The 25,141-nt window shown below is 52.6% G+C and overlaps 1 protein-coding gene across 1 annotated transcript; it reads right to left on the bottom strand.

Annotated features, from left to right (window-relative positions):
* Positions 1 to 6,834: 6,834 nt before the first annotated feature.
* On the bottom strand, positions 6,835 to 24,757 carry IL2RB (interleukin 2 receptor subunit beta). Its single transcript, XM_055566178.1, has 10 exons — positions 24,665 to 24,757; positions 21,151 to 21,271; positions 20,606 to 20,822; positions 19,686 to 19,788; positions 19,029 to 19,134; positions 17,244 to 17,392; positions 15,666 to 15,831; positions 15,004 to 15,124; positions 13,573 to 13,657; positions 6,835 to 10,027 (listed from the first exon to the last, which is right to left on the bottom strand). The coding sequence occupies exons 2-10, from the start codon at positions 21,236 to 21,238 to the stop codon at positions 9,272 to 9,274; spliced, it is 1,791 nt and encodes a 596-aa protein (XP_055422153.1). The 5' UTR covers positions 21,239 to 21,271; positions 24,665 to 24,757; the 3' UTR covers positions 6,835 to 9,271.
* Between the last annotated feature and the right edge of the window lie 384 nt (positions 24,758 to 25,141).

Genomic DNA, 25,141 nt, shown 5'->3' with positions numbered 1-25,141 from the left:
CATTCCCGGCAACTAGCACTCGCCCTGCACATAAAAAGCCCTCAGTAAATACACACTGAGTGAATAAATGAATCTCTCAGAACACTTCCTCCAGGACCAACTTCGGTCAACTACAGTAACCCCCCTGTATCTGCAGTTTCAGTTGCCCGTGGTCAACCTCAGTTCAAAAATATGCAATGGGAAATTCCAGAAATCAACAAACAACTCCTAAGTTTCAAATCATTTTCTACCTCAGCTGGGCCATGAAATACTCCTTTATCCAGCTTATTCTGTCGTTAGTCACTTAGTAGCCACCTTGGTTATCAGATGGACTGTCGAAGTATCTCAGAGCAGTGGTCAAGTAGCCCTTGTTTACTTAGCAATGGCCCTAAAGTTCAAGAGTAGTGATGCTGGCGATTCAGATATTCTCTTATTGTGCCTCATTCATTTATTAAAAAAAAAAATTTTTTTTTAATGTTTTGGCCATACCATGCTGCATATGGGATCTTAGTTCCCTGACCAAGGATTGAACCCATGTCCCTTGTATTGGAAGGCAGAGTCTTAATCACTAGACCCCTGGGGAAGTCCCCTGGGCCTCATTTATAAACTCTATCATAGGTATGCAGGTACAGTATAGGTAAAAACAGTATATATGGGATTCGGTTCTCCAGTGTTCTTGCCTGGAGAATCCCACGGACAGAGGAGCCTGGTGGGCTACAGTCCACGGGGTCTCAAAGAGTCGGACACGACTGAAGCAACTTAGCACACAGCGCTATCCTCAGTTGGAGGCATCCACTGGGGGTCTGGACTGTGTCTCCCGGGGATAAGGGGAGACTGCTATTTGTGTATCTGAAACCAATGGGGCTGAACTCCTCTTGTTAAAGACCTGTACAAAATTTCACCCTCCCTCCCCAAGCTAGGAGACTTTGGAGGTTTCCCAGGTCGGGTATTTCCATAAAGGCTCTGATTGACAGCACTCCAGAGTAGGAGGGTGTGACTGTGTGTTGACTCGTCCATCCCTCCCCCAAGGGCTGGAGTCTCTGCTGGCTGGGCAGCAGGCAGTCTTTTCTTTGTGGCTGGGGCTTGGCACTCGGCCAGATGCACAGAGGACTGGAAGCTGATGCATCTCCCGCCAGCTCCTCCCTCCCCTCTGCATCCTGACTTCCTGGAATTGTAGACTGGGTACCTTTTCTCCCCGCAGGCAACTCTCCCCCCATTCAGCACTTCCGGCCTTGCTTTCTCACAGCTCTGTCCAACAGCCTCCCTCCTGGGCGCTGTGATGGGACGTGTGTCATACCTGCGGTGGTGGAAAATGTCTCAGAGCCACCCAAGGGGATGTCCCGGGGCTGTCACAGGGGCCAGGCCCAGGCTGTTGGTGCTGAGCTCAAGTTTAATCAACAACCCAACCACCCTCCCCACCCCCAGTGACAAAGGCCAGGAGACAGCAGGCTCCAAGGGTGGGAGTCTGGGTTTCCAGTCATTCCCCGAGTCAAATTCACTGAGTGGCCTGGCACAGGGCACCCTCCTCTCAGGATTGCATGTCTGTATCTGTGATGCAGAACCTGGAATCTTCGTAATTCTTGTCATGCTGGGTTGCTGAGAGATTGTATGAGATCTTTGAGTGCATACACTTTAAAGCAGTAAAGAGCTAGCCTGTGTGAGAGCTGAAGACTGCCTGGGTTCAAATCCTTGGTCTACTGTGTTCCAGTTGTGTCCTTGAGCAAGTCATTAACTACTCTGTGACTTAGTCTTCTCACCTGCAAAATGGATAAGAATAGTCCTTCCCTTGTGGCAATGTTGTAAAGATCAAGTGAGTTAGTAACACAATGCATTCAGAACAGAGTCTGATGCCTGCTAAGTGCTCAAAAAATGCCCCTTTGATGAGACCCTCAAGGATGGAGAACATTCCACTGTGGCCCTCACAGGTCCTTGTCCCTGCACCTGCCCCTCCCACACTGCCTGTTGATAAAATCCAAATTGCTAAATGGTAGCTGCTGATATGTAAGAACAGTTTCTCTTTCAAGAACCACCCTCAAACAATTGTTTCCAATACAAGCTGAACTCCAGCAGAGCCCCTACTACAGCCCCGCGCAACATTCTGCCTTCCGTCCCTGAGTCAGAAATTCTTTCATTGTCTTCTCGTGCCTGGTATTTCCAGATAAAGGCTTGTGCTAGTGGGGCTCTAGCTGGTTTTCTCCCATTGCTGTTATTATCAGCTCTGTAGCTCCAGAATCTAGCTCAGGATCTCTCTGGCCCATAGCATGAGAGATGGTTAAGAGAGGGATCTCAGGAGGGGCACTGTAGGAGGAAGTACTCAATCCAACTTGGAATGAATTAGAGGGTCTTCCAGAAGTGGGGATGCTTGAAGGTCCTGATGGATATGTAGGAGTCCAGGAGTGAATTGTTTGGGTGGCGGGTCTGCTTCAAACCCAGAGACCAGCATGTCCCAAAGCAAGTGAGTCAGGTGTGGTCTCTGTCCTCATCCCCACCCTCGAGCCCTAGCCTCCCACTCTTGAAGAGAAATGCGTGTAATCCCAGCCACCAGCCACATTCCGTGTAACACCTGAAACTACAGACTATCAGGGCCTGGAGAGCACTTAGAAATCATCCATCTGATTACACCATTCACAGATGGGTGAATGAGCCATGAAATCAGATGGGACCTGCATGGAGTCCCCAAGTCATTCATTATTACATTAATGCTTTCAGCTAGTGTCCTGAAAACAACAGGGATTTGTTGGGGATTTAGGTGGGGATGTGGCATGACCCAGATGTGCCCATGATAAGATCACCCTGGAAGGGCTCAGAGGTGGAAGAATGGGGGGCACGTGGAGGGGGACCGGTGGACCAGGAGGAGGCTGAGCAGGAACCTGAGTGAGAAGTGATGTTTCCAGGTCACAAGAATGGGATGGTTTTGATCACAATCAAAATCATGGAATATAGGCTGTTTTTCTTTTTTTAACTGGTTACCAGGAAGCATCCAGTCCCATCATTTCATGGCACATAGATGGAGAAAAAATGAAAACAGTGACAGACTTTATTTTCTTGGGCTCCAAAATCACTATGGATGGTGATTTGCAGCCATGAAATTAGTTTTCATCCCAATCCCAAAGAAAGGCAGTGTCAAAGAGTGCTCAAACTACCGCACAATTGCACTCATCTCACATGCTAGTAAAGTAATGCTCAAAATTCTCCAAGCCAGGCTTCAGCAATACGTGAACCGTGAACTTCCTGATGTTCAAGCTGGTTTTAGAAAAGGCAGAGGAACCAGAGATCAAATTGCCAACATTCGCTGGATGATGGAAAAAGCAAGAGAGTTCCAGAAAAACATCTATTTCTGCTTTCTTGACTATGCCAAAGCCTTTGACTGTGTGGATCACAATAAACTGTGGGAAATTCTGAAAGAGATGGGAATACCAGACCACCTGACCTGCCTCTTGAGAAATCTGTATGCAGGTCAGGAAGCAACAGTTAGAACTGGCCATGGAACAACAGACTGGTTCCAAATAGGAAAAGGAGTACATCAAGGATGTATATTGTCACCCTGCTTATTTAACTTCTATGCAGAGTGCATCATGAGAAACGCTGGACTGGAAGAAACACAAGCTGGAATCAAGATTGCCGGGAGAAATATTAATAACCTCAGATATGCAGATGACACCACCCTTATGGCAGAAAGTGAAGAGGAACTCAAAAGCCTCTTCATGAAAGTGAAAGTGGAGAGTGAAAAAGTTGGCTTAAAGCTCAACATTCAGAAAATGAAGATCATGGCATCCGGTCCCATCACTTCATGGGAAATAGATGAGGAAACAGTGGAAACAGTGTCAGACTTTATTTTTTGGGGCTCCAAAATCACTGCAGATGGTGACTGCAGCCATGAAATTAAAAGACGCTTACTCCTTGGAAGGAAAGTTATGACCAACCTAGATAGCATATTCAAAAGCAGAGACATTACTTTGCCAACAAAGTTCCGTCTAGTCAAGGCTATGGTTTTTCCTGTGATCATGTATGGATGTGAGAGTTGGACTGTGAAGAAGGCTGAGCGCCGAAGAATTGATGCTTGTGAACTGTGGTTGGAGAAGACTCTTGAGAGTCCCTTGGACTGCAAGGAGATCCAACCAGTCCATTCTGAAGGAGATCAGCCCTGGGATTTCTTTGGAAGGAATGATGCTAAAGCTGAAACTCCAGTACTTTGGCCACCTCATGCAACGAGTTGACTCATTGGAAAAGACTCTGATGGTGGGAGGGATTGGGGGCAGGAGGAGAAGGGGACGACAGAGGATAAGATGGCTGGATGGCATCACTGACTCGATGGATGTGCGTCTGGGTGAACTCCGGGAGTTGGTGATGGACAGGGAGGCCTGGCATGCTGCGATTCATGGGGTCGCAAAGAGTTGGACATGACTGAGCGACTAAACTGAACTGAACTCCTTGCAAGAAAATCTATAAAAAACATAGACAGCATATTAAAGAGCAGAGACATCACTGCCAACAAAGGTGCATATAGTCAAAGTTATGGTTTTTCCTGTAGTCATGTATGGATGTGAGAGTTGGACCATAAAGAAGGCTAAGCATCGAAGAATTGATGCTTTCGAACTGAGGTGCTGGAGAAGACTCTTGAGAGTCTTTTGGACAGCAAGGAGATCAAACCAGTCAATCCTAAAGGAAATCAGTCCTTAATATTCATTGGAAAGACTGATGCTGAAGCTGAAACTCCAATACTTTGGCCACCTGATGCAAAGAGCCAACTCATTGGAAAAGACACTCATGCTGGAAAAGATTGAGGGCAGGAGAAGGGGATGACAGAAGATGAGAGGGTTGGATGGCATCACTGACTCAATGAACATGTGTTTGATCAAACTCCAGAAGATGGTGAAGGACAGGGAAGCCTGGTGTGCTGCAGTCCATGGGTTCATGAAGAATCGGACGTGACTGAGTGACTGAACAACAACAACCAGGAAGCTTAGAATGGAATTTTGCTTGTTTTTTTTTCCCATTAATTGTCCCCTGTGCAGCCTTGTATATGCAAAAGGGCCAAAATCTCTGGCACCAAATGCACCGAGTTTGAATACTGGATCCACCAACAATCAGCTGCATTTCTTAACCTCCATGAGCCTCAGTTTCCTAATCTGCAAAATGTGGAGCGTGTCACCTGCCTCACAAAGTTCTTTTCAGGTGATGAAATGCTGCTTGGAAAATGTCTGGCACTGTGTCTGGAACATAAAATATTAGCTGCCTTCCCACTTTTAAAGGTGCTTCTTGATCATTTTTTAAGTTATCTAGGATGTCAATAATTCGGAGGACAGTGGTAAGTGATTCATCCTAGCCATGAACTGTTTCGACAGTAATTTGCTTGATAACTGTGGACAGTTAAAGTTGCTTGGAGTGGGAATTGGTAGGTAGGGAGAGAGCAGAGGTATTGGGGGGTTGGGGAGGTGAAGGAATAAATACAGCTCAAGACATTGGAGACCTGAAGGGCTGGAAGGCCCTTCTCACCTCTCCTCTCTGTTCTTTTATTCCCCAATCAGCTCTGGCTGCCTCATACTTACTGCTCCGCACCTGACAGTTCTTTGAGACCCTAGGCTGCCTGGTCCCCAGCTGGTGCCTCTCCTCTCTCCTACAGTCTGACCCAAGCAAGCCTGTCTTTCCTTCATCTCTTCTGCCCCTGCCAGCTGCCCCCTCCTTACCCCATCTCCCAAGACCCATACCCTACTGCACACTAAACATGCCACACTGTGGCTTCCAGCCCGTCAATCCATCTCCGCTTGGTGTAAGGTGACTCCCTACTCTGCTCACTGCTAGCTCAGGTCTCCTGTCAGACTGCGTAGGGACAGCTGGGTTCCCTGGGTGTGCCTGCTCATAAGCCCTTCTCAGCTTTCCTCTCTCCATCATCTCAGCCTCAGTTTTACCTGCCAAGAAAATTGGAGTCGGGAGCAACAACTTCTGTTGTGGAAGAAACCTGAGGAGTTATCTGGTCTAGAGCTACCACCAGGTGCCAGCTATGATCAATTGGGACCTCCCTACAGAATCTAAGACTGTGTCCAAGCACCAGAGAAAGGAGGACTGTGGTCAGCTAGGAGTGTCTGCCAAGCACCAGTACTATTGATATGGTTGATTAGCAATGTCTGCCCTGAGTGCAGCTTAATGAATGCCAAACATTGCTATTCATGATCCTGGCCAACTTTTCAGAATCAAGGATACTGAAAAAAATAAAATTATATTTTCAGGAGATCTGGGTTCGACTGCTGGGTTGGAAGATCCCCTGGAGAAGGGGACAGCTACTCACTCCAGTATTCTGGCCTGGAGAATTCTATGGACTACAGTCCATGGGGTTGGTTGCAAAGAGTTGGACACAACTGAGCAATTTTCACTTACATATTCAAGTGGAATATTTTTCCATAAGACCATGTCAAATGGTGCCTGGACACAGAATAAGATAAGTATGATTCCTTTTAGTGAAAAAGACATTCCATTTATAATCCTTCTGCATTTTCTCAAGAAAGAAGTCTCTGTTTGGTTTTCATATGCCTTCATCAGCTTCCCAACACTTGTTTATCTCCCCTTTACAATAAGAGAGCAGATTTTCAGCAGGCAATAAATGGAAACATTCTGTTTTACCATATTTACTTTGTGCCCTTGCCTTTTATTTATACTGAATATTGGTTTTTCAATTTACAGAATCAACATAAAGATTTTTCGTTAAATAAAACTATTTAAACAAAAATTGAACTGATTTAAAGAAAAATACCAAGTAAACAGTAACAAACATGATATACACAGATAATTAAAATATATACATATATACACGTGTGAGATATATATATATATATATATATATATATATATATAACCTCACACAATGATCAAGCCCTGAGAAATGTAACCTGTGGAGAATTTTGCAAAGTTGAAAATCACTTGCAGAGAGATTTCCTAGTTTGCCCCAGAACACACAGCACAGGTGCAGGCACTGAGTCTGGGACTGGTGCTCTCCTCAGGACTGAGATGACTCATGGTCCAGAACACACAGCATTGTGAGACAAGAGGCAGGAAGAGAAACAGGAAGGTAATTAAGCTATTTTGTGGTAAGTATCCAAGATTCAGACGTCCTCAGGAAAAGGGGAGTTTATTTTGGACATAAAAGCAACAGGAATCCTGAGTGAAGGCAGCAGTCCCCTATGGAGCAGGTGTATCCGTACTAGGAGCCCAGACACCCTCTGCTAACTCCCCTCTAGCCTTTTCCGTCCCTCCAGTCGCTGTTCACATGGCACCTGCTCCCAGGGGCTCCCCGCCTGCTCTGTATTCAAATACCCGACTGAGAGAAACCTGATTGGCCAATTCAGGTCCAGCCTTCCTGATTGGTCAGAGCTTCTGTTCTCAGTCATCTCATAGGCTGCTGATGAACTAATGGGTGGGCTTGTGTCAGGTGCCCAATCAGTTGAAAGCAGGGCCTATAAATGCAGGCACTGTGCTCTTTCACACCTTGGCTGATTAGCGGGAACCGCCTGTGGCCCTCACCTCCGGGAGAATTCTTGTCATCACAAGCGTGATCAATGCCAGGGATAGAAGGACGAGAAGTGGACGGGTAGTGGGAACATCGAGAAGGAAGAGGCTCGCTGTGTGTGGTGGGGCAGGACTGCCATGTGAGGGGATGAGCCTCTTGCTGGGGCGGGCATGCCGGAACCTAATGGATATGGACTGCCTGCCTCTCCAAGGCTTGACCTCAGAAACGTCAAAGTGCCAGGGGTGCCCCTGAGAGGTCGATGATATCCACCCTGCATGAAGGCAGCAAGGGCACAGGGAGACCAGGCATGGTGATGCCAGATAGTTTATTAATTCACTCAGGGACTATGATAGGATGTAAAGTCCACTCTATCAAGGGCGGGGAATGGAACTGCCATCTGGAGGCAGTGTGCCAGCCTTTGAGCTGCAGAAAAGACCCCTCCAGTGGAGGGTGGAGCAAGAGGGGCCTGAGGGAGGCCTCCTACAGCATCAGGACCCGCCACTTGGAGGGGTTTACTTTCCAGCGGCTTGCCATTGTGGAAAGATCCAGCCAGCGTCCCCTTTGCTGGGCATTTGTGCACAGACGGGCCACAGCTGTAGGCAAGCATTCCGAGGTCACGAGAGATCCCAAAGGGGATGTGACAGAGACACTTTGTCCCGCCACCCTGTGTCCCTGAGAGCCTGTCCCTCCAGCACTGAATCTCGAGTTTGGGCACATGAAAGGAGGCAGTGTTTCCCTGCAAGGGAAGCAGAACTGCCACCTGAAGGATAAGGGGGGTTTGTCAGCCAGATGAGGGAGGAGATGGCCCCCCAGGAACAGGAAATCACACGTACAAAGGTGTGGGGAAATGAAGGAGTTCCGAGTGGCTCTGCAGGACTGTTGTTCAGTCGCTCAGTCATGTCCGACTCCTGAGACCCCCATGGACTGCAGTATGCCACGGTCCTCTGTCCTTCACTATCTCCAGGAGTTTGCTCAAACTCATGTCCGTTGAGTCAGTGATGCCATCCCACCATCTCATCCTCTGTTGCCCCCTTCTCCTCCTGCCTTCAATCTTTCCCAGCATCGGGGTCTTTGAGTAGGACTGTTGGGAGGGTTCTAGACAGGAATGTCCCAGCATGATGCTGGAGGACCAACGGGTAGGCCAAGAAGTTGTACTGAGGGCAGTGGTGAGCCATGGTGGGATTTTAAACTAGGAGCAGCTCATGTATGGTCATTTGCTCTGTTGTGTCCAACTCTTTGCAATCCCATGGACTGTAGCCCGCCAGGCTCCCCTGTCCATGGGATTTTCCAGGCAAGAATAATGGAGTGGGTTGCCATTTCCTTCTCCAGGAGGAGCGGCATAGCTCCATTTATGTTTTGGAAAGATTCCGCTGATTGTCCTGTGGTGGGTGGGTGGGAAGGGTGTGATCAAGGCAGGAAGCCCAGTGAGTAAGCCAGGGTGAAGACCACTGGAGAACCACAAACTCTCCCTGAAAAGTAGCTGCAGGGCTGGAGAGGAGAAATGGTTCAGAGGTAAAACCCACAGGACTCCACGACGAATGAGGGAATGGGGGAGTCAAAGGACCCCACCCCCAAAGTTCTTGGCTTGGGCTGTAGGACCAGGGAGCAGCAAATGAGGTTTGGAAATCAACAGCTGAGTGTGCAGGGCTGGGTGAGGCCCTCTGGGCAGGGATGTCCAGAGGCTGCTGGACACCGTGTCTCAGCAGGGGAAAAGCTTCATGGACAGAGAGTCCTCAAGCAGGCCTGGCACAGCAGTGGATGGCCACCTGCCTCCCAGCTCTGCCTGTCTGTCTATACCAAGTAAGCTGGGTCCTGATCCTGGAGCTCTTGAAGGGATAAGTAGGCATCAGTGTTCAGGGTCAGGCAGACAGTGGGGGCCCTGACTTGGCCTTGCCCGGGAGGGCTGGCCCAGGGGAAGCTGGTCCCCTCCCTTGGACTGGGGCCAGGTACCTTCTCTCTTGCTTCTCCCAGCTCATGCTCTGGGGGTGACTGCAGATCCACCAGGTCAGGGGCTTCCAGAGCAGGAGGCCCCAGGGGCTGGGGGGTCCAGTCTCCAGGGACTCCCTCCTGTGGGCTGGAGACCAGCCTCTCTTCACCAGCCCCAGTGCCCCACTGGGCAGTGTTCGGGGGACCTGGGCCACTGAGGAGACTCGGAGAGAAGAGTAACAGGTCTTCCCCGGGGGGGAAGGTGCAGTAGGCATCGTCATCCCCTGGTGGAGTCGGCAGGGGTGGAAGGAGAGCTCCCTCGGGGGCCCTGGGCCCACCTTCATCAAGCTCCTCTGTGCAGGGGTCGTAAGCGAAGTACACCTGGCAGGCCTCAATCTCCAGGGCATCTGGGAGGTGGAAGAAGAAGTAGCCTTGGTTGGTGAAGCAGCTGGTCACCGAGTGGCCACTGGTCTCAGCTGAGGACGATGAGCCCTTGTCCTGCTGCAGCAGGAGCAGCTGTGTGGCCTTGGCGTCCCTGTCCAACACCTCCAGAGGGGAGATCTCGGGGTCCAGGCCACTGCGGCTGAAGGAGGACGAGGGGAAGGGTGAAGAGAGCCACTTCTGTAAAGAGAAAGGACAGTGGGAGGATGAGGGGGCCGTCCCTTCCAAACTCAGCAATAACCCCTAACTCCTCCTTCTTTAGCAGTAGACTCAGGGCTGCCACCTCTGGGAAGCCCTCCCTGACTGCAAACCCACCCCCACCCCACCCCCACCCCTGCTGCCCTACCTCCCAAAAGCACACACATGCACACACACACAAACTCTGCCCATTGGTTTGGGGAATGTTCCACATCAGTGGGTGTGCCTGCTTCCCAGCCTCAGGGGCCCAGGGGATGTGTTGGGTCAATACCTGACTGCTTATTGAGCAGCTAGTATATGCTCTTGCCTGGAAAATCCCATGGACAGAGGTGCCCGGTAGGCTGCAGTCCATGGGGTTGCTAAGAGTCGGACATGACTGAGCGGCTTCACTTTTACTTTCATGCATTGGAGAAGGAAATGGCAACCCACTCTTAGTGTTCTTGCCTGGACAATCCGAGGGATGGGGGAGCCTGGTGGGCTGCCATCTCTGGGATCGCACAGAGTCGGACACGACTGAAGTGACTTAGCAGCAGCAGCAGTATTGGGAACCTAGCGCTGCTCCAGGTCCCAGGGACACAGTGACAGGTGGAATCCTCAGAATGACTCGTGGGGACCAGTGTGAGTGTGTGAACCAACCAACCAACCACTGCCGAAGCAGAAAGAGCCCTGAGAGTACATCACGACCACCATACAAATGCCCAGAGAGAGCCTGTGTCCTGGCCCTGATCACACAGCCAGCAGGTAGAAAAGCTGGGCTTCGGGTTCCCCACTCACACTGCCATGGAACCATCTCCAGCGGGGAACTAATGGTCCTGGCCCCTGCCTCCCACACCCTCCACCCACTGAGAGAGGCAAGCACTTCTCAGTTGCTCTGGAGTGTGGAGAGCCCTGGCAAGGAGCAGGGAGACCCAATTCCAGCCCTGGCCCTGGAACTCATGAGCTGTGTGACCCTGGGCAGGTGACTGCACCTCTTGAGCCTCAGTTCTGTAATAGTTAGCTGCCTCCTTCCTGACTGCCTCACTCTGGCCAGGCAAAGAGATGTTAAAGAAGAAAATGAAGATGGAAACTCCTGGCACAGGTAACATGCACATGCCCAGCAGAGGTGTAGGGGACAGTACCTGCCTGAGGACAGGGTGATGGGGCTTCAGGAGGGTGTACTTGAGAACCCCAACAGCCTTCTGTCCTGGGAGCCCTCTGCAACTGGACTGTGGCCCCCTGAGCACAGGGGCCAGGTGTGACGGGTCCCCCTGCACCCTTGTGCCCAGCGTGGGAATCCAGAGGCCCAGTCGATATATTGCAGGTGAATTAATGACTGAACCACTCGACAACATCTACCCTCTTCCCCAAACCAGGTGTTCGTGTTACAGGAGAACAGGCCAAGAAAGAAGGACAGTGACGGCCGACTAAGGATGGCAAAGGACAGAGGCGCTGGAGAGAGGGCAAGAGCCAGGCCGGGTGGGGCTCCAACCCTCCAAGAGGCAGTGGAAGGCAGGGCCAGGCAGCAGTGCTGAGCAGCGGCCAGAAGAAAAGGGCAGCCCTGTGGCCTGCGCTGGTGTGCTGGGCCTCAGAGCTGTGTGGTCAGCCACTTCCGGGGCCTGGGCTTCCATCCACAATGCCTTGAAGTGGACGTGGGCAGGGGAGGGGGGATTGTGGTGCGACACAGGAAGAAATTCATCCTTATCACACACAATGGCACATGCACTCCTAGCTCCCACAGGCAGTGGGCCCTGGGGTCTTGGAGCTTGGGGTTCTGGGGCAGAGAGACAGAGAGGAGCTGGCCTGTCACCCAGATGCAGAGGAGAGGGTGGGGTCCCTCTCGGCTGTCTGTCGCCCCGAGTCACATCTGCATCCCCAGGGCCTTTTCAGGATACCCCCCACCACACACAGAAGGACTGGGCCAGGCATTTCGACCTGGGGTTGATCTCATGGGAAGATGCAGCTCTCTAGAAAGGACCCCAGTCCTGCCTCAAAATGTCCCAAGCCCATTGACTCAGAAGGACCTCAAGCTGGAAGAGGTCTGAGGCTGCATCTAGTCCAGCATCCCACCAGGAATCCCTTCTGCCATGTGACCAACACATAGTCAGCCAAGGCTGGCTTGAATACCTTTGTTGGTGAGGAGATCACTACTTTTCAGACTAAAGGAAGCGTTTTAAGGAGATGGGGTCGCTGAGGGTTGGACACGACTGAGCGACTTCCCTTTCACTTTTCACTTTCCTGCATTGGAGAAGGAAATGGCAACCCACTCCAGTGTTCTTGCCTGGAGAATCCCAGGGACGGAGAGCCTGGTGGGCTGCCGTCTATGGGGTCGCACAGAGTCGGACATGACTGAAGTGACTCAGCAGCAGCAGCAGCAGCAGCAGCATAACCCCACATAAAGAGCACTGCAGGCAAGATGTGACCAGACCTGGGAGTTTTCCAGAGACTTCCAGAAGGGGCCCTGATCAGCCCCGATAGAGAACGCCAAAGCCAGATTGTGACAGGTCTGCTCCAGCATGGCTTTCCAGCCTCTGGGCATTTCTCTCAACCTCTGTCCACTCCCGCCTCACCCCCCTCCACCAACACCAATCCAGGGAGCCTAGAGTATGGGGTGGGGTGGTATAATTGGCCCACCACTCCCCCCTCCCCACTGGAAGCTTCCTGAAGCACGTGTGGGCTGAGGGAGACAACTGAACTCTGCATGGCATTCAGAGCGTTCCGACATACAGGGGTGCACTTTTAAAATGAATCTGTTTTGTAACTAGAAATGCCTAAAGGCCTTGCTAGTGTTTGTGATAAATCATGGAGACTGGCTGGGAGGATTTTTCAAGAGCAGGGAAAGCACTAGCCCCTCAGAGCAGATCTGCACAAGAGAGAGGGTTGAGAACTTGGACCTGGTGAATCCTGCTCCAACAGCAGCCCAGTGCGGGTAATTCCAGTGAGGGTTTTGTGAGCATTAACTGTGTGCTGGGCTATGTCCTTGGGATTGTAAGCATATTAATATTATCTCACCTTACCCACCCACACATTTTACAGGTGAGGAAACTGAGACACAGGTTCTATAACTTGCCCCAGGCCACACAGCCAGGAAGTGGCGGAGCCAGAATTAGAGCCCAGGTAGGCTGGCTCACTCAGATGTACACTACCATTCAGCCGGAGAACTGTGCCAGAACTGGGGAAAGGGGTCCAGGGCTTCCCAGGTAGTGAAGTTGTTAAAGAATCTGCCTGCCAGTGCAGGAGATGCAAGTGACTTGGGTTTGATCCCTGGGTCAGGAAGATCCCCTGGAGGAGTTCATGGCCACCCACTCCAGTATTCTTGCCTGGAGAATCCCATGGACGGATGAGCCAGGCTGGCTACAGCCCATGGGGTTGCAAAGAGTCCAACACGACTGTGCACACACATACCCACGAGGCAGCTGACTTTACATTTCTTCACCCAAAGTGCAAAACCCGCTGTTCTGCACCTCCTCCCCACCCTGTCCACAGCCCAGCCCACCCTCTGGCCAGCCTGCGTCAACTGCCTGCCCTGTCCTCCTTCGCCAGACTCCTACCTGGAAATCTCCTCCATGCTCAGAGCTCAGTTGGGAAAAAAACTCCGAGGGGTCTGGGATGTGACACTTGAGAATATTCTTCAGCCTACAGAGGGGAGAGGAGGGAAGAAAGAAGGGTGAGAAGGGAAAGGGTCCCACAGTGCCCTGCCATCAGTCCCGCAGCTCTGAGCGCAGGGCACAGAGCCTCACCACACACATTATTTTGTCAATGTTGATTGCATGCCCAGTAAGGGAGGGTATTGTGCTGGGCGCTGGGAACACAAGAAGAGTCAACAGAGGAGGTCCCTGCTCTTAAGAAGCTGACATTCTAATGGGGAGCCAGTCAATAAACCAAGTGTGCAAGTATACTGTTTGTTCTGTGGAGACAAAGAGCAGAAGGACGTGAGGGTGACTGGAGCAGAGTGAACCACGAGGAGGCGGGTAGGAGAGAGGCCAGACCATGGGCCTCCTAATCAAGGCTGGCGTGGACGGTGGTTCAAGTTGTGCACTGCCCAAGGGTGCCTGGGTTTTTCTTTTTTTTTTTAAGGGGGAGGACCGATGCTGATTGGAAGCTGAATACCAGCCCATGCACTGCTTGCCAAGCTGAGTGCCCCAGTGTCTGTGTGCATCCACTTCAAGATGTATGTCTCAAGACCCCAGGAAACCTTGCTGCTGCCCAGAAGTCCAGGCTCAGATCCCAGACTTCCTTCTGGTCTCTGACCACACCCACTTTCCTATACTCTCTGTTCCTGGAATGCTCCTCCCTTGTTCCCACCCAAGGTCTTTGCACAAGCTTTTCCTCTGCCTGGAATGGATGAGCTCCTGACCCTTCCCTGCCTGGTTTGCTCCTCCTCCAGATTTCAATGCCATCATCACCTCCTCGGAAATGCTTACCCTGGTCACCCCTGAGCTGAGGCTGCCCTTCCTGTTGTCTACTTCTAGTACATCTAGCACCTTCTTTCCTTCACCACCCTAATCTCATGTCATTATAAACCTGCATGATAAATATCTGCCATTCCCCATGCGACAGTGAGTCCATGAAAATGTGATGCCATGCCTGTGGCTGTGCTTACGTTCCCAGCACTCAGCACCATACCTGGTTCTGAGCTGGGACTCGGAAAATAAAGGAAAGAACAAATGAATGGTCAGACCCATAATGACACTCCATCCCCCACCACAGGCAGCTGGCTCGTATACATATACATACTCAACTCCTGAACCTAATGCTCGGGGCAGAGCTCCCATGGGGTTCTCCCTGTGCCTCTCCTCTTGGGCTGGTCCCTTAGGCCTCCCTCTTTGGGAGGAAAGGCCAGATGGTAGGCAGGGAGGACCCTTGGGATGGCAGAGGGAGCATTGGAGTGTCAGAACACGGGGCTCAGCCCAGAAGCTGACCTGGCCATGGGGGATGTCATACCGAAACGTGAAAGACGGGGAAGGGAGCATTCTCCTTACCATAGCCTGATGCACCGGAAGCTGCCCAGAAAGTAAACCAAGAGGACAAGACCAAAGAAACTGCCAACTCCCAAGAAGATGTGGTTCAACCAAGGGAGAGGTGGGATCTTCTTCTTGGTTTCTGCCCGAGGAGTAGAAAGAGGAGAAGAGGAGGGGTTAAAGAAGTGTGCCCTGCCCCGAGTCACTCCAGCATCCCCCACCCATAACGTGGTGCTGAGGGACAGGATGACCACTGACCCAAGGCCTTTATAGGGTCCCAGCTGGTCCAGCAGAGCTGCTGTGTACCTGGCCGACATGGGGCATCGCATGCCTTCATCACAGCAGCCCTGCCGTGGTACCATGGTACCCACTTCATAGACGAATAAAAAGGCTAACAGGTGAAAACAGCCCACCCCAGACCTTGGCAGAAACCAAAAGCTTGAGGTTAAATGGTGGAGAAAAAGGAAAGAGCCTCCCCACTAACTCACAAAGCCTCTGAGAAGTCCCACCCCAACATCAAATCCCTGTTCCCATCTGCAAAACTTGCCTACATTTCCCACCCTACAGGTCACATCCAGTGAGCTAAAGATGATCAATGGGTGCTGTACACATACCCCAAGACTGCCCCGCCAGTCCCTGCCTCCTTCCCAGGCTGCATCCCCACCTCTGCTCCCCATAAGTACCTGCAGGGACCGTCCTGAAGGCCAGGGGCTGGCTCCAGTGGCTCCAAACCTCATGGCTGCCTAGCCGGGGCTTGGCCCGCACCTGAAGCTCATATTCCATGCCTGGAGCGAGATTCTCCAGGGAGATCCATTGCTGGTTCTGCCTGAGGGTCAATAGCTGGGCGTCCTGGGGCAGAGACAGGGCTGTCAGAACAGAGGGGTCTGCATTGCCCCCTCACTTCCTGTGGCAGGACTGGCTGAGAGTATGAGCAAAGCAGTGCCTTCCTTTATCCCTTCTAGCCATCCACCCTGCACTGTCCCCCCTCCTACAGAAAGGCTCCCCAACTAGCCACTTGCAGGGGCCCTAGGAATCAGGGTCTTCCTGAACTCCTCCCCCTCTCTCAACTCCAGTATCCAAAACCATCTGTCAATCAGCTGGCTCCACCTCCAGAACCTATTCTGGACCCTTCCCTCTTCCCTCCACTCCTTCCTCCTGCAGGTCTGAGCTCCCACGACCTCTGAACCCCGTCCAAGGTCTCCCTCCTTCCCTGCTCCCTGCACCCCTGTGCTCTGCAGCAGTCTCTTCTCCACTCAGCCATAAAGAGGGGTTTCCCATAGACCTCTCCCTGCTTGGTGTCACCCTTTTTGCTTTTTTCTTCAGTATGCCAGACACACAGGCCGTGTCTTGCCTTTGCAATGGTTTTTTCCTCTGCCTGGAAGACCCTCCACAGATCCTCAAATAATCAGCTCCTACTTGAGCCCCAGATCTCAGAAAGGACTGGTCACATGAGTCTGAAGGAGCCTCTCCCAGGCCTTCTCAACTGTGTTATCACAATGAAATTTCATGCTGCTGCTGCTGCTGCTGTCTTTTCAGTTGTGTCCGACTCTGTGCGACCCCATAGATGGCAGCCCATCAGGCTCCCCCGTCCCTGGGATTCTCCAGGCAAGAACATTGGAGTGGGTTGCCATTTCCTTCTCCAATGCATGAAAGTGAAAAGTGAAAGTGAAGTCGCTCAGTCGTGTCCAACTCTTCGCGACCCCATGGATTGCAGCCTACCAGGCTCCTCCATCCATGGGATTTTCCAGGCAAGAGTACTGGAGTAGGGTACCATCACCTTCTCCAGAAATTTCATGAAAGTATGTAAAAACATCGCAGAGTTGGTTCCTATCCCCCATGTGAGTTTCTTCAGAAGCAGCTTGTCAGGCTCTCCCTTCATTCTCTCCCCAGAATCCAGCACATAGTAGGTACTCAGGGAATGTTTGTTGAGTAAATGAGCAAATAAAGGAATGGGTAAGTGAATGAATAAGTGATCAACCTCTGTGGCTTAGACCACACTGGATTTGAAGAGGGCACAGTGGCTGCCCAGGGCCTCTGAAATCTTCAGAGGGGGAGTCTGCTGCCTGTAAATCTTGCCTAGAAATTGCCACCGGCAGGACCCCTGGGGTGTCAGGGGACATCAGAGGGATGGTGTGGGGGGGCAGTTCCAAGGAGCAGCAGGGGTTGATTAGGGGCTTCTGTGGCTTTGCTGAGATGAAGGATGGATAGGGTGACCAGGACAGGGAGGAGTTAGGGCAGATGGGACGGAGCCAGGTACTCACCTCCCAGCTATGGCCCTCAGACCTAGTCCGGGCCTCAAACTCCACATCGTTTTGGATGTAGTGGGATACCTGGGAGACGGTCCAGGTTATGTTGCACCTATGGGTCTCCATGTGGACGACCTGGAGTGAGTGGGGTGGAACCAGACGAACTGGAGACAGGAGAGAGACAAAGGCAGAGAGAACAAACTTGGGGGATGCCACATGCCGAGCTCCCACCTCCACCTTTGTACCTGCTGTTCCTCCCTCCTGGTGCTCTCTTTTCCCAGGGATCAGCATGTCCCTGCTCAAATATCACCATTCAGAGAAGCTTGCCCCAACCACCCACCACTCTCTGTCCCCATCGCTTGTCATTTTTCTCCCTAGTACTTATCATCATCTGATATATTAAATATCTACTTCTGATTCTTTATTCGTTTTCTGTCTGCCCCACCAGACTGAGCTCTCTGAGGGCAAGGACTTGATCTCTGGAGTATCCTTGGTGCCTGGAACGTTACCCAGCACGTGGTGGGCACTTGATTAGATATCTGCAGAATGAATGAATCAAGGCAGCCTTTCTCTGCACTCAGATTTGATCAGAGATTTACCTGGATCATCGCATTTATTTAATTTAATTCTACTTCAGCAATCTTGTATGATAATAAGATTGTATGATTCTGAAGTTCAATTGATCTAAATTTTTATACTTCTGAGATTCTATAGAACTCCACAAATAATAATAAGCAAATGTTTATTGTGATATTTCTGTGTCTTGGCTTATAGATTCCTAAGCAACCATGGTGTTGTGGTTGTTCTTTAGTCACTAAGTCGTGTCTCTTTTCGACCCCATGGACTGTAGTCCACCAGGTTCCTCTGTCAGTGGAATGTCCCAGGCAAGAGTACTGGAGTGAATTGCCATTTCCTTTTCCAGAGGATTTTCCTGATCCAGGAATCAAACCCACGTCTGCTGCATTGCAGGTGGATTCCTTACCTCTGAGCCATCACAGAAGCCCTACAGCAACTATAGGCAGCAGGTAACTGGTTATCCCCACTTTACAGGTGAGGAAAGTGAGGCTCAGACATGTTAAATGACCTGCCAGTCAGATTACACTCAGTTAAAGTAGGGTTGCGTTTAGAACCCTGGATCTCACTCTATGCTTCCATCTCTTTCCTAGAGATGACCTCCAAGGTTGGAGATGGAAGGGGGGATAGGCTAGAGGTGGGGGAAGCCACTTAGTCATTCACCAACCTTCCCCCAGCACCACCCAGGTCAGCCCTGATGCTGAGTATTCAGAACAGAGATGTAAGGAGGGCAGAAGCTCTGCCCTCAGGAAACTCACAGCCCAATGAGGGAGACAGACCCTCAGGCAGCAAAGACCCAGAATGTAAACACCTTGAAAGAGGAGGTACCAAGGGCCCCAGGAGTCTGGGAAGGCCTCCTGGAGGAGATGACTCCTCACTGAAATTCAAGCGTGAGTGGCAATTTTCGGGGTGACAAGAGCCTTTCAAGCAGTGGGTCCATGGTGTGTGAGTATTTAGAGGCATGGAAGGGCAAGTTGAGCCTGGAGAGCTGGCCCTTGGTGTGGCAGGTATATAAGACACAAGAGGAGGCATCTGGAGAAGGAAGCCAGGCCAAGTGGCCTTGAACACTAGGGTAAGTGTCCGGGACTTCACCCCAAGTTCAGTGGGTAGTGAGTTGCTCAGATGGGGATGTGGAAGTTGATGGGGAGAGAGTAGAAACTAGAGAGAGAGACAGGGAGGGAGGTGGCTGCCCACCCCACACCAGCTCTACCTGGAGTCCTCACTCACTGTAATCAAAGGGCTTGATAGCCTGGGTCATCATCCTCCTCCACTTCCCGCCTTCAGAGCACATCACCGTCAATTTCATGACATCCACTACGGTCAGTTTCTGAGCCTGCAAGGGAAGGAGGCTGGGGATGTAACTGCCAGTAGCTGGTATGGGGATGGAGAGGCTGCTGGGATGTGGATGGCAAGGGAAACCACGGCTGTAATAAGCTGGACCCTCTCCCTGAGATCCTCCATCTAAGGCACGGCTCAGCAAACTTTATGAAAAGGGTCAGATAGTTAATATTTTTGACGCTGCAGGTCATGTGATCTCTATCACGACTATTCAGTGTTGTCATTGTTGCTGTCCTGCAAAATCAGCCATAAAAAAACAAGAGAGCAAACGGGTGTGGCTGTGTGCCAATAAACCTTAATTTTTAAAAGCAGACAGTAGGCAGGAGCAGAGCTGAGTGGCTGATACCTCAATAACCTTGGATCCCTCCACCCCTGGGTCAGTCATCTGCTCTCCCTGGATGCTGCCTCCTTCCTCCTGCCTCCCCAGCCCAGGAAGCCCACTCTGCTGCAGCCCCTGACCACTGGGTGTGCTGGCACCTCCACCAGAAAGATGCTCCTCTGCACCTCCCCCCACCCCGGCTGCCCCTCCCAGCTCTGACTACTCACTTCTGGAGAATGTCCCAGGACCAGGTTGCATGCCCAGGATCCTGGCCTCACTGGCTGCAGCTCACAGGTGTGGTTCCACTGTTTTGTAGGAAAAAGCAGCTCTCTTTGAAGAAAAAGAGGGACCCCCTCAGAGCTGGCCTCAGGAGGGTCCCCATGCAGCATTACTGTTCTAAGCCCAGGCTTTATGCCAACCCCACCTGCCCTGCTTCCCTTGTGAGCATCTCTCCCTCCCTCCTCATCTCAGTCAAGCCCCAGGGCAGCTAAAGTGATCCAGAAACAAATCCGTTCAGGGCACATGGCCCTTTCCACCTAAAGCCCTCCAAATTCTCCCCATAGGGTGCAGACTATCCTTGACAGGCCCTCCAGAGCCCCTTAGAATCACCACCCACCTGGGAGCCAAGGTCAAAGCCACCCTGCTGGCTGCTACCAGCAGGATGTTTGGATCAGTGACCCTTCACTGGTTCCTTCCCAGCGGGCAAGTTCATTCCCCCAGCCTCTCCCCAGTCCCCTGTCCCCACAGCTGCCCTAGGCATCTCACAAAATCCCAGGTTACTCAAACACTTTGGGGAACCCCATTCGGTCCTCCTTGCCTCTAACATCGAGTCCATCCTCAGCATATCAGGCGAGCGGCCCAGTGTCCCCAAACTACCTAGTCTGGCTCATGCCCAGCCCTGCTACTGCAGCCCGGACCGCACAACCCACTGCAACTCAGGCTCCAGGAGTCTAAATATCTGACCCCTCAGTTCTTCCAGACTCCTGTGACACCAGCAGTCTGTGGGTCTTATTAGCCCAAAATTCTCAAAGTGCAGAGTTCTTGGAGTCTGAGAGCTGTTAGTAAGATTTCAAGAGTCTAAAAGTCAGGATGACAAGATCTCAGCACCCTGCAATTCTGTACATTTGCCCGTCAACCCCACACGCACCTCTGAGGCTGACGGCTGTGCAAGCAGCAGGTGGTGGCCCGCAGGCCCTCATCATGGCTCCAGACGCAGGAGACGTTGGCTCTCGAGTTATAGAAGCATGTGATGTTGGAAGCATATGCCGTGAAGATGTGGCGTGTGGGACTGGCTGTAGGGCACCCATGGCCTTCAAGGGTTCCCCCGCCACTCCTGTTCCTACCAGGTGAGGAGATGCTCAGTGCTGGTGGGCAGAGAAAGGGTTAGTGGGTCCACTTCAGAGAGGACAAAACTGAGTCCCACAGCCCGCAAGGACCCCCAGACTGGTCGAGGCAGGGCAGGGACAAGAACACATTGTCTTCCAGGGATTCGGAGAGGCCCGTGGATGCAGTGTAGACAGGATGGTCGAGGGAGAAGGTAGATACCCGGTCCCTCGTCTCATTGGTCCCTCCCCCACCTCCTGCCCCTGCTGATGGGGCTTCTGCCAAGAAGGGGTCTCAGAACAAGTTCTAAAAGGGCCTCAGCCTCCCTCCTGAGGGAAAGCCCAGCTCTCCAGATGCCAGGGTCCTCACCGTTCACTGCTGTAGATGTCTGAGGGATGGTCAGCAGCAAGAGGAGGATGAGGAGGGACAGACAGCAGGACAGAGCCGGAGCCGCCATCACATCCACGGGCGGGGGCTGGGGAAGGGAGCCCTGGATGGAGGAAGAAGGGGAGAGAGCATGAGTGAGCAGCCAGCCACCTCCTCCCCTACCCAAGAGACAGGCTGGGCTCTGCCCTCCCAAGGTGCACCCATCAGCTCCCCACCATGCCAGCCTCAAGGATTTTGTACCTGCGAGTCCCTCTGCCCCACACATGCTCTTTCCTTTCCTTTCAAGATTCAGGGACCCATGTTGTCATTGCTGAAAGGACTCTCTAGCATGTCCAACCTTGTTCAAAAGTTGGGGAAAATAAGGCCCAGAAAGAGGAAAGACCTGCTTACATCCACGTAGAGAGGCTAGCACAGAGCTAGAATTAGAACCCACCTCCTCTCTAGCCAGCTACCCCCTTAACCACACCAAAACCATTTGCCAAGAGATTCCTCTATGCCAGTCTCTATTTTAATTAAACCTTTAACCATGGCGATCAGGGTATCTACTGGATATACACTCATTATTCCCATTTTCAGATGAGAAACTGAGGTGCAGAGAGGTGAAACAAATTACTCAAGGTTGCACAGCTCATAAGAGGCAGCTGTGAAACCAGAGCCAAGGAACACTGCTTGGAGCCCAGTAAATCGTGCTGATCACCTCATAACAATACCTCATAGCAGTTCTAGAGGAGGTGAGTGCAGTCGGGGATGGGAACTAAGCCCTCACGCTGTGCTAGGGTTTCTTGTGCACCAGCTCATCTAATGGAGAAGGCAATGGCATCCCACTCCAGTACTCTTGCCTGGAAAATCCCATGGACGGAGGGGCCTGGTAGGCTTCAGTCCATGGGGTCGCTAAGAGTCGGACACGACTGAGCGACTTCACTTTCGCTTTTCACTTTCATGCATTGGAGAAGGAAATAGAGGCCCACTCCCAGTGTTCTTGCCTGGAGAATCCCAGGGATGGGGAAGGCTGGTGGGCTGCTATCTATGGGGTCACACAGAGTCGGACACAACTGAAGTGACTTAGCAGCAGCAGCAGCAGCTCATCTAATCTGCCAGCAGCAGGGGCTGGGAGTGTGTATTTTCTCTTTACTCAGATGAGGAGGCCAAGGCTGTAAGCCATGAGCCCACCCAAGGTCACATCGCAGAAGAAGCAGAGCTGGATTTCCACCCCCGGACTGCACCCTGAGGCCCATTCCCTCCCATCATTCTGCCCCACCCAGACTCTGTCCCAGAGGTACGGCCCACAGCTTCCCCTCCCTGGGGAGTCAAACCCTGGCAGGGGCAGAGAGCATCTGACCTGGTTGTGGAGAAGGGCCCAGAGAGGTACCTGGGGGCACCTCCTTGCCTGGCCCACTGTCTCCTCAGGGCAACGCTCCCAGGATGGGGCTATTTGCCTCTTTCTTTGGATCCTCCAACCCGAGATAGCACAGAGCACAGGGCTGGGACCCCAGAGGCTGGGAGCACAGGAAAGCAGCTCCAACAAGCCCCTGGTGCCCTCTCTTTGTGGATCATGGCCCTGGAGCCCCCCAGAGGGAGTTGCCTAGGGATAGACCTCCACCAGCAGGGTCACCCTAGGCCCAGGACAGGATCTGGCACAGAGCCTCTGTGTAAGAGGAGAAGGGTAGAGGCAAAGGTGTGCAATATCACAAGAAGGTCAGGGCCAAACCACAGCCCCAGCCTGTGTGAGTCGGGCAGGAGAAGACGCATCATCGAGAATGAGTTCCCGCCACCCATAGCCAAAAGGGTGCAGCGGAACCCCGAGAGGGCAAAGAGCAAGGAGGATGGGGTGAGGAGGACTCCCAACTGTCTCTGAGGCTGCCCCCTCCTGTAGAGGAGGAGAGAGAGTCTCAGGTCAATTAAGAAACCTGCTCAAGCTCGCAGAGGAATGATGAGGCCCAGCCTCAGAGAGGGCAAGTGGGATCTCTGAGTCCCCAGCTGGCTCCATCCTGGATTCTCACACACATCCACGCACCTGTGCCCTGCCCTTCGTGACCGCACAGCCGAGCACACTCACAGACTTATTAGGTCCCCACCTCGCCCTGGGAATGTGTGTTGTTATCCCCATTTGATAGGTGTCAAGACTGTCAGAGCTGCCCAAGGAACTGGACTCTAACGCAGGTTATCTGATGTCAAGTTAGAGGAGGATAATGATGATGGTGATGGTGATAATGATGGAGTTGATGGCGATGGTGGCGGCGATGGAGTAAATGATGATGGTGACGGTGATGGTGGTCGTGATGCTAGTGGTCATGATGACTAATGCTCAGCCCTCACTCTGCCCAGCATTGTCCTTAGCACTTTCAGATATTACCTCATTCAAAGCTCACAGCAACCCTATGAGTAGGTACTGTTATGACTCCTTTTCTCAGATGAGGAAACTAAGGCCCTTGTAAGCCTCTTGGGCTGGGGTTGGGATTTGAACCCAGTCAGTATAGCCTGAGGTTCTGCCAGGGCTAATATCGTGGCATGTGGGGTACCGAGGGGCTGGGGGAGGGTTTGAAGCAGGGGCTCGGTAGTCCGAGTCACATCCCACCTGACCTTTGAAGCAGGGGCTCCATCTCCCCTCGGCTTCTCTGGCCAATCCCTCATCTCCCACACTAGGACTCCCTCTTGCTGTTTAAGTTTGGGAGCATCGCCCCAGCTGGGTGTGGGATGCTGGCTTTGGGGGAAGAAAGGGGACCCTTGGGGGTGGCTCTAACCCTTAGGTGTTCCAAACACAGTTCAGGGTGGGAGGCCTCGGCCCCCAGGAGTGGAGGGAGATCCTGACCCGAAGGGAGTCCTGCCCCGTTTGGGGGTACCTGGAGACCCTCCTGACCTGCTGGGTCACACATACAAGTAAGGGACAACAAAGATGAACTCAAGCTCAGGAGTCTGGCCTCCAGCCCAGGGCTCCCAGAAACCTCCCAGAACACCCACTTCATAGCCAGGTTTCAGAGGGGTCCCTCTCCTTTTCCCTCACCCGACAGCCTCCTGAGGCGCTCTTTACACAGGGGCACCTCCCCGGTGCAGACTACATCTCTCCCACCCACACCCCACACCCTCTCTGGGCACCCAGCACATCTCAGTCTCAGCCAGCCTTCCCCTTCCCAGGCTCGAACCTCCTTCTCCACTCCTCTCGGTTGGGGGACCCAGCAAAGGGCCTGGGAAAGCCCATCATCCCAGTGTAGCTCCCGGTCTCCCACAGGGAGAGTTGGGAGGGAGGGAAAGACTAGAACCTGAAGCCAGAGCCATGGGAACAGGGCCTGCCCCATCCCTGGGGGATTCTAAGATAAGCTTGGGGGCAAGGGCTGAGAGATGGCAGATCAGGCAGAAACTTCTGGTGGGTCTGAGTCAGAGCTGAAAGAAATCCCCGTGACCTTCATCTCCAGCCCCATGGCTGGTGGCAGGGGTCAGGAGGGAGGCTTTGGCTACCTGGGGACCAGGCCAGGCAGGGCCAGGGCAGGGTGGGTTTTACCTGGCTGGGACATGGAGCTGGGACGCGCTCTCTCTGCTTCTCTCCGCTGCTGGGACCGCAGCCATCTCCCCAGGGCCGGGCTCCGGCTCCCTCGGCCCAGGTAGTAGACGGCTGACAGGCCGAGCAGGCAGAGACTAAAACCCCAGGGCCAGCCCACTTCCTGTGCAGAGGATGGAGGGGGTAAGGCCTGGGGGTGGGAAGGCGGGGGAGATCTGACTGGTTAGAAAGCCTGAAACTCCTGCAGCACCAGGGGCCAGATAAAGATCTCCCTCCTCCGCTGGGGGCGGCCGGGGTATGGGGGGGTCGGGGGGGCCACTGTGGGTGTTGCGGCAGCAGGCGCGCGTGTACAGTCACACACATGCCGTCTCTCACTCTCAAATAGGTGCCGCGCTGCACACAAGAGCCCATGGGGACAAGGTCCCTTCTTTTCCCTCTCATGCCACCCCCACCCCATCTCACAGGCCACCTCAAGCCTCT

This window comes from Bubalus kerabau, chromosome 1, assembly GCF_029407905.1.
Source record: "Bubalus kerabau isolate K-KA32 ecotype Philippines breed swamp buffalo chromosome 1, PCC_UOA_SB_1v2, whole genome shotgun sequence".
NCBI lineage: Eukaryota > Metazoa > Chordata > Mammalia > Artiodactyla > Bovidae > Bubalus > Bubalus kerabau.
Note: the sequence above shows the minus strand (reverse complement) of the source record. Positions and strands in the feature narration are given on the sequence as shown.

Excerpts from the sequence above, each read along its gene's own strand:
- IL2RB (XM_055566178.1), bottom strand. The coding sequence starts at position 21,238 with ATGGCGGCTCCGGCTCTGTCCTGCTGTCTGTCCCTCCTCATCCTCCTC. Across the intron at positions 17,393-19,028 it reads TATCAAGCCCTTTGATTACA|TTCGTCTGGTTCCACCCCAC; the intron begins GTGAGTGAGGAC and ends TCCTGTCTCCAG. Across the intron at positions 15,125-15,665 it reads CTTCAGGACGGTCCCTGCAG|AAACCAAGAAGAAGATCCCA; the intron begins GTACTTATGGGG and ends CTCCTCGGGCAG.